At 45.1% G+C, this 15,136-nt stretch overlaps 1 protein-coding gene across 3 annotated transcripts in view; it reads right to left on the bottom strand.

Annotated features, from left to right (window-relative positions):
• The window catches only part of LOC124037992 (anoctamin-8-like), a 62,644-nt gene that overhangs the window by 10,572 nt on the left and 36,936 nt on the right, over window positions 1-15,136 (bottom strand). For all 3 annotated transcript variants that reach the window (XM_046353321.1, XM_046353323.1, XM_046353324.1), the window contains exons 8-14: window positions 12,582-12,743; window positions 10,529-10,681; window positions 10,018-10,144; window positions 6,366-6,421; window positions 6,152-6,226; window positions 3,384-3,631; window positions 2,689-3,190 (exon numbers count right to left, since the gene is read on the bottom strand). In XM_046353321.1, coding sequence (XP_046209277.1) covers window positions 2,689-3,190; window positions 3,384-3,631; window positions 6,152-6,226; window positions 6,366-6,421; window positions 10,018-10,144; window positions 10,529-10,681; window positions 12,582-12,743 — 1,323 coding nt within the window. The remainder of the gene's footprint in view (window positions 1-2,688; window positions 3,191-3,383; window positions 3,632-6,151; window positions 6,227-6,365; window positions 6,422-10,017; window positions 10,145-10,528; window positions 10,682-12,581; window positions 12,744-15,136) is intronic.

The following is a 15,136-nucleotide window of genomic DNA, read 5'->3' as shown; positions in this document are numbered from 1 at the left end:
ACATATCAGTGTGGATGACGGATCACCACCTCAAGCTGAACCTCGGCAAGACGGAGCTGCTCTTCCTCCCGGGAAGGACTGCCCGTTCCATGATCTCGCCATCACGGTCGACAACTCCATTGTGTCCTCCTCCCCAGAGCGCCAAGAACCTTGGCGTGATCCTGGACAACACCCTGTCGTTCTCAACTAACATCAAGGCGGTGGCCCGTTCCTGTAGGTTCATGCTCTACAACATCCGCAGAGTACGACCCTGCCTCACACAGGAAGCGGCGCAGGTCCTAATCCAGGCACTTGTCATCTCCCGTCTGGATTACTGCAACTCGCTGTTGGCTGGGCTCCCTGCCTGTGCCATTAAACCCTTCAACTCATCCAGAACGCCGCAGCCCGTCTGGTGTTCAACCTTCCCAAGTTCTCTCACGTCACCCCGCTCCTCCGTTCTCTCCACTGGCTTCCAGTTGAAGCTCGCATCCGCTACAAGACCATGGTGCTTGCCTACGGAGCTGTGAGGGGAACGGCACCTCAGTACCTCCAGGCTCTGATCAGGCCCTACACCCAAACAAGGGCACTGCGTTCATCCACCTCTGGCCTGCTCGCTCCCTACCACTGAGGAAGTACAGCTCCCGCTCAGCCCAGTCAAAACTGTTCGCTGCCCTGGCCCCCAATGGTGGAACAAACTCCCTCACGACGCCAGGACAGCGGAGTCAATCACCACCTTCCGGAGACACCTGAAACCCCACCTCTTTAAGGAATACCTAGGATAGGTTAAGTAATCCCTCTCACCCCACCCCCCTAAGTTTTAGATGCACTATTGTTAAGTGACTGTCCCACTGGATGTCATAAGGTGAATGCACCAATTTGTAAGTCGCTCTGGATAAGAGCGTCTGCTAAATGACTTAAATGTAATGTAATGTAATGTAATATCTTTAATGTTTCAGTAAGGGCCAGAACAAAAGTTGTGTAAATGTAGTTGTACGTGTATGGGAAGTTAGCTAGTCATGGCTAACTTTGCCTCGCACAGTGACGTCAAAAGACCTAAAGTAATATCTTACTGATTCTCGGTGCAAGACACAGACACCATGCAATTACATTTATTGGTGGTAATACATACTGTATCTGCACTGTAGGGTTGTTCCACGAAAAGAGTGCCTTTGATATTTTAATATGAAATTGTGCACCAATATATTGCATTTTAAAAGCCAGTTATATTAGGGGACTCCCAAGTAGCGCAGTTATTTAAGGCACTGCATCGCAGTGCTCGCTGTGCCACCAGAGATCCTGGTTCGAGTCCAGGCTCTGTCGCAGCCGGCCGCAACCGTGAGACCCATGGGGCGGTGCACGTTTGGCCCAGCGTCAATCCAGGTTAGGGGAGGGTTTGGCCGACAGGGATGTCCGTGTCCCATCGTGCTCTAGCGAGTCCTGTGGTGGGCCAAGGATGGCACGCTGACACAGTCGCCAGGTGTACGGTGATTCCTCCGACACATTGTGTGAGGGTGTGGCTGGCTTCCAGGTTAAGCTGGCATTGTGTCAAGAAGCAGTGCGGCTTGGTTGGGTTGTGTTTTGTTTTCGGGGGACTTAAATCACTGCTCTCGACTTCCGCCTCTCCCGAGTCCGTACGGGAGTTGCAGCGATGAGACACGGCTAACTACCAATTGGAAACCATGGAATTGGGGAGAAAACAAGGGGTAAAATATGAAAAAAATATGAAAAAAATATCAGCCAGTTACCTTATTTTTATATGAATAAAGACTTGCTCAAGTGCTGACATACAGCATTTTGACACGCCTCCCTGTGCACCCTCTGACTTATAGGAAGATTTTAACCCACTTAACCAACATTTCTCCAAGTTTTCACCATTAGTAGCTAGGTTTCCATCCAATTGGTGATAGCTTTTAATGTGCATATTCTAAAATTTGCATTAAATAATATACATTTTCCCACCAGATATGCTTCAATCAAATATGTGTTTCTATGGAAAAAAAAGGCTTTGCGTGATGATGTAGTGCACTTAAAATACCCTTTGAAGTCAAATGGGTTTCCATTGCATTTTCAACTCTACGGATGTTTTTCTCATAAAAATGTTGCACCATATAGCATGTGCCCACTCTGGTATTGGCACTTGTGCTCTAGCCAACAGCTCTTAGATACAGTGCGGGTAGGATAGCCTACATGATGAGATTATTATGGAGAGCATCATGGTGTGGGGGTGCTTTGCTGCAGGAGGGACTGGTGCACTTCACAAAATAGATGGCATCATGAGGAAGGAGAAATTTTGTGGATATATTGAAGCAACATCTCAAGACATCAGTCAGGAAATTAAAGCTTGGTCGCAAATGGGTCTTCCAAATGCACAATGACCTCAAGCATACTTCCAAAGTTGTGGCAAAATGGCTTAAGGACAACAAAGTCAATGTATTGGAGTGGCCATCACAAACCCCTGACCTCAATTCTATAGAACATTTGTGGGCAGAACTGAAAAAGCGTGTGCAAGCAAGAAGGCCTACAGTCCTGACACAGTTACACCAGCTCTGTCAGAAGGCATGGGCCGAATTCACCAGCAGGGAATTTTTACTAGGATTAAATGTCAGGAATTGTGAAGAACTTAGTTTAAAATGTATTTGGCTAAGGTGTATGTAAACTTCCAACTTCAACTGTATCTATGTATGTGTGTTTGTGTGTGTGTTGTCCTACCTCATAAGTCTGCATGCAGCTCTCAATCTCAGCCTGTGCCAGAATCGTACTCTCTTGCTCCTCTGGGGGGTCGATCCACGACTCCCTCTTGGTCTCAGAGTCTAGTCTCTCCAAACTCCTCTGCCTTCTGTGATGACGCACCCTCACCGTGCTCTCCGGCCCAGAAGGCAGTGGGGCAGCTGCCACACTTTCATTGGCCAAACCACCCGTGTCCTTCATCTCATTGTCATCGGCATCATCATACGTCTCAAACACCGAGGCCGGGTCCATCCCCTTCTCCACCATGGTGGGGCTGCCATCCTCCAGGAAACTATCCTCTATTGTAGGAACGCAGCCCCCTCCAGACGACTTCCTGTCCACCTTCTCTATGAAGCTAACCTTCCTCAGCTTCAGGCCACAGTCTATCAACTCCTCGTTCTCTCCCTCACTGAACCTCCCGCTGTCTCCCTCCTCCCTCTCCTCCTCGTCAGGCACCCCACATCCCCCGTTCAGACACTTCTCCCTATAGAACAGCAGAAAGGTTAGGCTTCCACTTACAATAGTGTTGATTAGACTAAAGTATGTAAATGTCAATAGGTCACACATCCTCAAACAATTCAAAACATAGGCTTGTCTATAGTCAAAGAAACATGTCCTAAAAAAAGCTCTAATTTAACTTGTTCATGAATTAATATAAGCCGTTGTGTCAGCATTACCTGTGGCCAGGCTGTCCCACCCCGGACCTGGTTCCCCTCAGGCCGTGGCTCGGTACGGCCTGGTCGGTGGGTGAAGCCTGGGCCTTTCCTGCGGCCAGCCGGCAGTACTTGAGCAGGGCTGAGAGGAGCAGGTCCCAGACGCCGTGCAGGGTGAGCTCGCCCAGCTTATGGCGCTCGTACAGGTAAGGCTGCAGCACCTCTTTCACGTTCTGGACAAACTGCCGGGTGATCAAAAGGGTGGCCAGCATCTGACAGGATCAAGGCTTAAAGGTCAGAGTTGTCATGATCGGTCACTGGGTTTGAATACCATGGGTGGAGTTTCCCATAAGTAGGCACCACACTAAACAAATAAAATGGTAAAAAATAGAATTCCTTTGCAGAAATACACTGCGTATACAAAACATTAAGAACACCAGTCCATGACATAGACTGACCAGGTGAATCCAGGTGAAAGCTGTGATCTCTTATTGATGTCACTTGTAAATCCACTTCAATAAGTGTAGATGAAGGGGAGGAAACAATTTAGACATGGATTGTGTGTGTGCCATTCAGAGGGGGGGAATGGGCAAAATATTTAAGTGCCTTTCAATGGGATATGGTAGTAGGTGTGAAGCGCACCGGTTTGTGTCAAGAACTGCACCGCTGCTGGGTTTTTCATGCTCAACAGTTTCCTGTGTGTATCAAGAATGGTCCACCGCCCAAATGACATCCAACCAACTTGAAACAACTGTGGGAAGCATGGGAGTTAAAACAAGGGCCAGCATCCCTGTGGAACGCTTTCAACACCTTGTGGAGTCCATGCCATGACGAATTGAGACGGTCCCGAGGGCAAAACTCAATATTAGGAAGGTGTTCCTAATGTTTGGCATACTCAGTGTATAACATTCACTCGGTACTATATATGATGGACTGAAAACAATCCTCTATATAAACCGCAATCAGTTCACGCCCATTCAAATACAGTAGATACACACTACTCTGTATGCAGCCTAGTCAAATGTGCGACATCAAAACCATGACATGTAAAACTACTACTGCAGGAATAACTACAGGGCATTGTGCTCAGGCCCAGAGGTAATACCCAGGACACAGACACAGACAAAGTGTCCTTTCACTGCAAACCATGACCAAGTCAACGCACAAACCACAGATAGCACATTTACAGACTGCCCATAGTCAGTCCATCAGTTTACACAAAGGCCCATTCAGTGCTTATTAATGTTCCTTAACACGAACAGAAAGTGCAGTTTGAAAACATATCCCAGACATATTTGGCTTACAGAAATAAAACACTGGGAATATACTGGAAACACCCAAAAGACAGTAATAACAGAGAGACTGAAAGAAAGACAGACGGAAAAGAGTACAGAGTGATGTGCCAGGCACATGACTTTCACGACACAAACCTTATAGGTCAAATGTCCAAATCCACAGGTAGTCAGACGCTATAAAACCCATAACATAACACTGCTTAACAGACATGTCAAATGCTTCAAAATGTAATTCATATACACAATTAACAACAAAACAGGTAGAACAAAAAAACAACTGTGGGAGGCATTGGTTGTGTGTTACAGTATGTGTTTTGTAAATCAACATAGCATTAAGTTCTGGGTCCATACGTGTTAAGAGATGAAGAAATGCTAGAACGATGAGCTCCACCCTCTCGCTTCGAAAGATACTAACAACTTCGAAATCGTGATTTATCGAAAAATCCAAAACACTGGGACTACTGCTACTCTTATATAATAGTAAATAATAATATGCCATTTAGCAGACGCTTTTATCCAAAGCGACTTACAGTGCATGTGTGCATACATTCTACGCATCCCATTCAGTCCCGACAGATTCTCTCGATTTACACGCATAATCTTTCCACGAGAGATTCACCTAAACATATAAAACGCTTTCTATGCAATGCCAATGATGCATAAAGATGCTACAAACGACAAGCACAACAAACGCACAGACTACAACTCTAAACAAATAAGCGCGGGTGAAAGTAAAGCGCTTCGGTACGGCGTCCTGGCAAAACACGAGCCGATCACAGTAGTGGCCACATATAATCTGGCCTAATGTCAATCGGCATTACACTCTTTTGGTGTTTTGTGTAACAGGTGTCTCTTTCCATTCATCACTGTTTGGAGGCTGGAAATATGTTGCGAGTGGATGAACATGCGCGGGTAGCCCAGTAAAGGAGCCCTTTGAAGTGAGTGATTGACAATCATATGAAAACATCATAATGGGTTGCATTTATGCCACAATAAATACATTTAAAAAAAGTTAAGACAAAATCTTTACAACTAGGCCCACAGAGATCATTTTGAAGTAAATAGGGATTCTATATGTAATTCTATGATTAGGCCCATAAAAAAATGTGGGGTGCTGGGCAGGTAATGTTGAGATGACTAACCCCTGACCCCACGGTGGTGGGCGAAGTCGTACTTTGGACCTAAAAGAGGCCCTGATGACCCAGATGGGAAAGACCATCAGCTGGATCTTGGAAAAGAGATATGGAAGCACATTGTCCTTCAGCTGCCTGAGAAGACTCTTGCCCAGTGAGAACACCAGTAACATCGAGGACCACACCACAAGACCAGCACCAAAGACCCACACAACACAGAAACAGATGGAAAAATAGGCAGAATGGAGAGAGAGCAACATGTGAAGAAGGTAGAAGGATTAAGGAAGGAAGACCAAGGAGGTGAAAATGGTTTGGGTAACTTTTGGAAGGAGAGGAAACATGGTGGGATTTCAGTGGCTTTTACCTCTTTCAGACGCTCCATGTCTCTGAGGTAGAATCCAATGTAGAAAAGACTGAGATAAGAATTTACAAACTGAAACTGCAAATAAAGAAACAAAACATGCAAGTTGAAAAACTTTAGAGAGAAAGTATAAGTGTGGATTCTGTATTTCAATCATTTGTCATGTGAAAAGTGAGTCCAATTTCCATGTAATAAGGAAGAAGATGACACCACTCACAAGAACCATTTTGATGATGAGATTTTTCTCATAGGCACTCTGGAGTCTGTAGTTTTCTGTGGGGGAAGAAATATAATGTCAGCATTCACAGAAATAATCATCATCACCTGAATAAAAAGAAAATACACTGCTCAAAAAAATAAAGGGAACACTTAAACAACACAATGTAACTCCAAGTCAATCACACTTTTTTGAAATCAAACTGTCCACTTTGGAAGCAACACTGATTGACAATACATTTCACATGCTGTTGTGCAAATGGAATAGACAACAGGTGGAAATTATAGGCAATTAGCAAGACACCCCTAATAAAGGAGTGGTTCTGCAGGTGGTGACCACAGACCACTTCTCAGTTCCTATGCTTCCTGGCTGACGTTTTGGTCACTTTTGAATGCTGGCGGTGCTTTCACTCTAGTGGTAGCATGAGACGGAGTCTACAACCCACACAAGTGGCTCAGGTAGTGCAGCTCATCCAGGATGACAAATCAATGCGAGCTGGGGCAAGAAGGTTTGCTGTGTCTGTCAGCGTAGTGTCCAGAGCATGGAGGCGCTACCAGGAGACAGGCCAGTACATCAGGAGACATGGAGGAGGCCGTAGGAGGGCAACAACCCAGCAGCAGTACCGCTACCTCCGCCTTTGTGCAAGGAGGAGCAGGAGGAGCACTGCCAGAGCCCTGCAAAATGACCTCCAGCAGGCCACAAATGTGCATGTGTCTGCTCAAACAGTCAGAAACAGACTCCATGAGGGTGGTATGAGGGCCCGACGTCCACAGGTGGGGGTGTGCTTACAGCCCAACACCGTGCAGGACGTTTGGCATTTGCCAGAGAACACCAAGATTGGCAAATTCACCACTGACGCCCTGTGCTCTTCACAGATGAAAGCAGGTTCACACTTTTTATTTTATTTATTTTACCTTTATTTTACTAGGCAAGTCAGTTAAGAACAAATTCTTATGTTCAATGACAGCCTAGGAACAGTGGGTTAACTGCCTGTTCAGGGGCACAACGACAGATTTGTACCTTGTCAGCTCGGGGATTTGAACTTGCAACCTTTCGGTTACTAGTCCAACGCTCTAACCACTAGGCTACCCTGCCACCCCCACACTGAGCACATGTGACAGACGTGACAGAGTCTGGAGAGGCCGTGGAGAACGTTCTGCTGCCTGCAACATCCTCCAGTATGACCGGTTTGGCAGTGGGTCAGTCATGGTGTGGGGTGGCATTTCTTTGGGGTGCCCTCCATGTGTTCGCCAGAGGTAGCCTGACTGCCATTAGGTACCGAGATGAGATCCTCAGACCCCTTGTGAGACCATATGCTGGTGCGGTTGGCCCTGGATTCCTCCTAATGCAAGACAATGCTAGACCTCATGTGGCTGGAGTGTGTCAGCAGTTCCTGCAAGAGGAAGGCATTTATGCTATGGACTGGCCCGCCCGTTCCCCAGACCTGAATCCAATTGAGCACATCTGGGACATCATGTCTCGCTCCATCCACCAACGCCACGTTGCACCACAGACTGTCCAGGAGTTTGCAGATGCTTTAGTCCAGGTCTGGGAGGAGATCCCTCAGGAGACCATCTGCCACCTCATCAGGAGCATGCCCAGGCGTTGTAGGGAGGTCATACAGGCACGTGGAGGCCACACACACTACTGAGCCTCATTTTGACTTGTTTTCAGGACATTACATCAAAGTTGGATCAGCCTGTAGTGTGGTTTTCCACTTTCATTTTGAGTGCGATTCTAAATCGAGACCTCCGTGGGTTGATAAATTTGATTTCCATTGATAATTTTTGTGTGATTTTGTTGTCAGCACATTCAACTATGTAAAGAAAAAAGTATTTAATAAGAATATTTCATTTATTCAGATCTAGGATGTGTTATTTTAGTCTTCCCTGTACTTGTTTGAGCAGTGTATATATCAACTCAGCAAAAAAAAATCATCCTCTCACTGTCAACTGCGTTTATTTTCAGCAAACTTAAAATGTGTAAATATTTGTTTGAACATAAGATTCAACAACTGAGACAAACTGAACAAGTTCCACAGACATGTTACTAACAGAAGTGGAATAATGTGTTCATGAACAAAGGGGGGGATTAAAAATCAAAAGTAACAGTCAGTATCTGGTGTGGCCACCAGCTGCATTAAGTACTGGCAGAACTCTGTCTTGCAGGAAATCCCGCACAGAACGAGCCGTATGACTGGTAGCATTGTCATGCTGGAGGGTCATGTCAGGATGAGCTTGCAGGAAGGGTACCACATGAGGGAGGAGGTTGTCTTCCCTGTAACGCACATCGTTGAGATTGTCTGCAATGACAACAAGCTCAGTCCGATGATGCTGTGACACACCGCCCCAGACCATGATGGACCCTCCACCTCCAAATTTATCCCGCTCCAGAGTACAGACCTCGGTGTAACGCTCATTCCTTCGACTATAAACGATTACCCCTGATGAGACAAAACCGCGAATCGTCATTAAAGAGCACTTTTTGCCATTCCAGTCTGGTGCAGCGAAAGTTTGTGCCAATAGGTGACGTTGTTGCCGGTGATGTCTGGTGAGTACCTGCCTTACAACAGGCCTACAAGCCCTCAGTCCAGCCTCTCTCAGCCTATTGCGGACAGTCTGAGCACTGATGGAGGGATTGTGCATTCCTGGTGTAACTCGGGCAGTTGTTGTTGCCACCCTGTACATGTCCCGCAGGTGTGATGTTCGGATGTACCAATCCTGTGCAGGTGTTGTTACACATGGTCTGCCACTGCGAGGATGATCAGCTGTCCGTCCCGTCTCCCTGTAGCGCTGTCTTAGGCGTCTCACAGTACGGACATTGCTGTTTATTGCCCTGGCCACATCTGCAGTCCTCATGCCTCCTTGGAGCATACCTAAGGCACTTTGACGCAGATGAGCAGGGACCCTGGGCATCTTTCTTTTGGTGAGTCAGTAGAAAGGCCTCTAGTGTCCGAAGTTTTCATAACTGTGAACTTAATTGCCTACCGTCTGTAAGTTGTTTGTGTCTTAACGACCATTCCACAGGTGCACGTTCATTAATTGTTTATGTTTCATTGAACAAGCATGGGAAACAGTGTTAAACCCTTTACAATGAGGATCTGTGAAGTTATTTCTATTTTTACAAATTATCTTTGAAAGACAGGGTCCTGAAAAACGCACTACCGGTCAAAGGTTTTAGAACACTTACTCATTCACGGGTTTGTCTTTATTTTCACAATTTTCTACATTGTAGAATAATAGTGAAGACATCAAAACTATGAAATAACACATATTGAATCATGTAGTAACCAAAAAAAGTGTCAAAATAAAAATATATTTGATATATTTCAGATTATTCAAAGTAGCCACCCTTTGCCTTGATGACAGATTTGCACAGTCTTGGCATTCTCTCAACCAGCTTCACCTGTTATGCTTTTCCAACAGTCTTTAAGGAATTCCCACATATGCTGGGCACTTTTTGGCTGCCTTTCCTTCATTCTGCGGTCCGACTCATCCCAAACCATCACAATTTGGTTGAGGTCGGGGGATTGTGGAGGCCAGGTCATCTGATGCAGGACTCCATCACTCTCCTTCTTGGTAAAATAGCCCTAACACAGCCATATGTGTTCATGTGTGTGTGTGTGTGTGTGCATTTGCCAACGTGTTCTCACCCATGTCGTTGAGCCAGCAGGCTATCTTCCGGTACACCTCGTCACAGGCGGTCACAGTGATGGCCAGCATGATCTTAGGGATGAACCTGGCCAAGCGAGGTACCTCCTTGATCCCCATCACAAACTCCTGTGAGACAACAACAGCTGCCACGTTACAATTCCCACCAAGTGGGCTGACTCTATTGGCACAACGCATGGGTGTTGACATTTCACGGCAGCGACCAGTTACAATCAATTCCACAGGTATATTTCCCTTCAAATCCTTTCTACGGTTGAAGGAAATTTTCTTTTGTAGGGTTGTTAAATTTCGTTAACTTTCTCAAAATTCCCAGGTTTTCCAGAAATCCCAGTTGGAAGCTTTCCAGGAATGATGAAGGAATAAGCACAAAATCCACAATTCTCCAACCAGGTTTTCTGGAAAACCTGTGAATTTTGGGGAAGCTCCCTAGACACTAGGAAGGCAGTTATGTAGGTAGAGCAGCAGCAGCCAGAAGGAGCAGTACTGACATACCTGCAGCTCGAAGCAGATGAGCATGGCCAGGAAGACAAAGCAGAGACAAAGGATACAGATGGGCAGGCTGACCAGCCACCTGAACATCCTCCTCCTCCACGGAGAGTAGTATAACTCCTCACAGCCTGTTATGGGACTGCACCACTTCACGCCCTGCAGGTGGGAGGGGGCGAGAGAGGAGATGGAGGGAGAGAGGGGATGGGGCAAGAGGGAAAGGGTGAGAGAGGATAAAGGGTAGGAGGAGAAAGGTGGAGGGAAATTGAGAGGGAAGAGAAAAGCAAGAAAGGGTAGATCTGCCGCTTTCAAGTAGCGGGACTATTTAAAACATTTTTTTAATGTAACCTTTATTTAACTAGGCAAGTCAGTTAAGAACAATTTCTCATTTATAATGATGCTTTACGGGATTCCAAATCACGGCCAGATGTGATGCAGCCTGGATTTGAACCAGACTGCTGCGCCACTCGGAAGCCCCTAAAGCTTATAACCCGGACGCTTATAAGAAATCCCGCTATGTCCTACGACGAACCATCAAACAGGCAAAGCGTCAATACAGGACTAAGATCGAATCGTACTACACCGGCTCCAACGCTCGTCGGATGTGGCAGGGCTTCCAAACTATAACAAACTACAAAGAGAAGCACAGCAGAGAGCTGCCCAGTGACACGAGCCTACCAGGCGAGCTAAATTACTTCTATGCTCGCTTCGAGTCAAGTAGCACTGAAACATGCATGAGAGCATAAGCTGTTCCGGACGACTGTGAGTAAGACCTTTAAACAGGTCAACATTTACAAGGATAACCAGGACGTGTACTCCAAGCATGCGCTGACCAACTGGCAAGTGTCTTCACTGACGTTTTCTACCTCTCCCTGTCTGAGTATGTAAAATACCAACATGTTTCAAACAGACCACCATAGTCCCTGTGCCCAAGAACACTAAGGTAACCTGCCTAAATGACTACCAACACGTAGCACTCACATCTGTAGCCATGAAGTGCTTTAAAAGGCTGGTCATGGCTCACATCAACATTATCCCAAAAACCCTACACCCACTACAATTTGCATACTGCCCTAACAGATCCATAGATGATGCAATTTCTATCGCACTCCACACTGCCTTTTCCCACCTGGAGAAGAGGAACACCTATGTGAGAATGCTATTCATTGACTACAGCTCAGCGTTCAAAACATAGTGCCCTCAAAGCTCATCACTAAGCTAAGGACTCTGGGACTAAACACCTCCCTCTGCAACTGGATCCTGGACTTCCTGACAGGCCGCCACCAGGTTGTAAGGGTAGGTAACAACCCATCCGCCACGCTGATCCTCAATACAGAGGCCCCACAGGGGTGCATGCTTAGTACCCTCCTGTATTCCCTGTTCACTCATGACTGCACGGCCAGGCACGACACCATCATTAAGTTTGCCGATGACACAACAGTGGCACCCCCTGTATATAGCCTCCACATTGACATAGCCTCCACATTGACACTGTACCGGTACCCCCTGTATATAGCCTCCACATTGGCTCTGTACCGTTACCCCCTGTACAAAGCCTCCACATTGACTATGTACCGGTACCCCCTGTACATAGCCTCCACATTGACTCTGTACCGGTACCCCCTGTACATAGCCTCCACATTGACTCTGTACCGGTACCCCCTGTACATAGCCTCCACATTGACTATGTACCGGTACCCCCTGTACATAGCCTCCACATTGACTCTGTACCAGTACCCCCTGTACATAGCCTCCACATTGACTCTGTACCGGTACCCCCTGTACATAGCCTCCACATTGACTCTGTACCGGTACCCCCTGTACATAGCCTCCACATTGACTCTGTACCGTTACCCACTGTATGTAGCCTCACTATTGTTATTTGACTGCTGCCATTTAATTATTTGTTACCTTTATTTTCTATTTCTTACTTAACACTTATTTTTCTTAAATCTTCTTAAAGCATTGTTGGTTAAGGGCTTATAAGTAAGCATTTCACTGTTGTATTCAGCGCATGTGAAAAATAAGTTTTTGATTTGAAATGTTCTCGTGTCCTCACCATAAACTGTGTCCGTGGTTCCTCTAGAGACTCGTTAGGGGTATCCAGCGTACCCCACTTATAGGCTAGCTCCGCCCCCCTCCTCTTCCACCTCTCCAGGAACAGCGTGGCCCACACCACGTTGAACAGAGCAAACACTACACAGCAGATATCACGACTTGTCTGAGAGAACACACAGAGAATACACAGGTGAATCTTTAAATAGGAAACATGTAACATCTATAACACCTGTGTAAAAACTTAAGGAGGTCTGGAGTAAAAGGAAAACAACTTAGAAAGAAATGGGATCATCATATCTGAGGTTACTTCGAAATACTTTCTACATTTTCAAGTGTCAACTGTTCGATATCTCACTCTGTGATTCTGTTGAAAAGGCATTGTTAGAAAACGGCATAAGTCTGTGAGAGAGCAGATGAGTGTATCACAATTAACATCTGTGTCCAGACAGTGCACTTGAAAAGTATGTGGTAAGTAAGCCTTGGACAAGTAAGGCTTGTCTGAGCCAGAACTGCCCATAGGGGCAGAATCTTATAGTGCCTTCAGACATTATTTATGCCCCTAGACTACCATATTTTGTTGTGTTACAGCCTGAATTGAAAATGGATTATACACGCAAAACCCCAAAATGACAAAGTGAAAACCAGGGGTTGGAACTGGTTCAGGAAACAGAACAGAAAACCATAAAAAAAAGCAATTTTCCAGTAACAGAAACGTAACCTGAAACGAAAGTAATCCATACTGTTCCGGGAACAGAACCGTTACTTTTAAAGCATGGGAACTGGTTAATAACATTGTTTTACGTTTCAGACATTTTTTTCTCGTCCCACAACAAAATACAACAAAGCACCTATGCAAAGCCCTCACTCTGTCACTCTGAAACATATACAAGTGTGTCATGCCCTGATCTGTTTCACCTGTCCTTGTGATTGTCTCCACCCCCTCCAGGTGTCGCTGATTTTCCCCAGGGTATCTATCCCTGTGTTTCCTGTCTCTCTGTGCCAGTTTGTCTTGTAACATACAAGTCAACCAGCGGTTTTCCCGTTCTCTGCTTTTTGCATTCTCCTTTTTCTAGTCCTCCTGGTTTTGACCATTGCCTGTTTCTGAACTCTGTACCCGCCTGCCTGACCATTCCGCCTGCCTTGACAGAGAAGAATGGATAAACTTTTTCAATGCTAGGATATTATAGGTCTATTTATCACATTGATTTATTAAGGCCTGTCTAACTAAAAAAAGGTGTTTTTAATATTGTGCTGCTTTGCACACACAAGCTAGCTAGCTCAAGCTTGTAAGCTAGCTAGCTCAAAGGTCATTAAGGTTCCTCCATAGAAGCCGCTCCTTCTAGGTATAATTCATATAATGCATGTCATAACAACATGCATTCAAGCCTCCTCCTCAATCCTCTTTCTCTCTCCCCACCCACAAAATTAAAGTTGCATATTGCAGCATAGGTTACACTTGTCTGTCCACCACATATGTAAACAACTAGCTTGCCTGCGCTCTCCGCACGGATTGAGGTAATTTAAATGAGCTAAACGTAAAAACCTGTTGATTTCACAGGTTAAAAAAGGAATGGAAAGGAACAATATAAAATGGTACTTTTTTTGGGTCGAACCGGTTCAGGATTTTATCGGAACAGTGGAACAAAACCCCCCCAAATAATGGTTCTGTTCAGATCTAAACAATTGAAAAATTATTTTTGTTCCAACCCCTGCTGAAAATGTTAAGATTTTTTGTGTGCACATTTATTGAAAAATAAATACAGCAATATCTCATTTACATACGGTATGTAGTCACACCTCAATACTTTGTAGAAGCACCTTTGGCAGTGACTACAGCTGTGAGTCTAACTGGGTGAGTCTTGAAGAGTTTTCCACACCTGGATTGTGCAACATTTGCCAATTGTTATTTTCAAAATTATTCAAGCTCTGTCAAATTGTCTGTTGATCATTGCTAGACCACCATTTTCAGGTTGTCATAGTTTTTCAAGTAGGTTTAAGTCAAAACTGTAGGTTTAAGTCAAAACTTGGCCAATCCAGAACATTTACTGTCTTGTTGGTAAGCATTTTCAGTGTTGATTTGGCCATTTGTTTTCGGTCATTTTCCTGCTGAAATGTGAATTAATCTCCCAGAGCCTGGTGGAAAGCAGAATGAACCAGGTTTTCCTCTAGGATTTTGCCTTAGCTTCATTCCATTTATTTTTTTATACTAAAAACTCCCCAGTCCTTAATGATTACAACAATATCCATAACATGATACAACCACCACTATGCTTGAAAATATGGAGAATGCTATTCAGTAATGTGTTGTATCTGCCCCAAACATAACACTCTGTATTAAGGACAAAAATGTAATCGCTTTACAATGTTTTTTGTTGCATTATTACCTTAGTGCCTTGTTGCAAACAGGATGCATGTTTTGGATTATTTTTATTCTGTACAGACTTCCTTCTTTTATTTCTGTCAATTCAGTTGGCATTGTGGAGTAACTACAATGTTGTTGATTCATCCTCAAGTTCTCCCATCACAGCCATTAAACTCTGTAACTGTTTTAAAGTC

Source organism: Oncorhynchus gorbuscha, linkage group LG06, assembly GCF_021184085.1.
Source record: "Oncorhynchus gorbuscha isolate QuinsamMale2020 ecotype Even-year linkage group LG06, OgorEven_v1.0, whole genome shotgun sequence".
Lineage (NCBI taxonomy): Eukaryota > Metazoa > Chordata > Actinopteri > Salmoniformes > Salmonidae > Oncorhynchus > Oncorhynchus gorbuscha.
The sequence above is the reverse complement of the archived record's forward strand: the minus strand, read 5'-3'. Positions and strand labels throughout refer to the sequence as shown.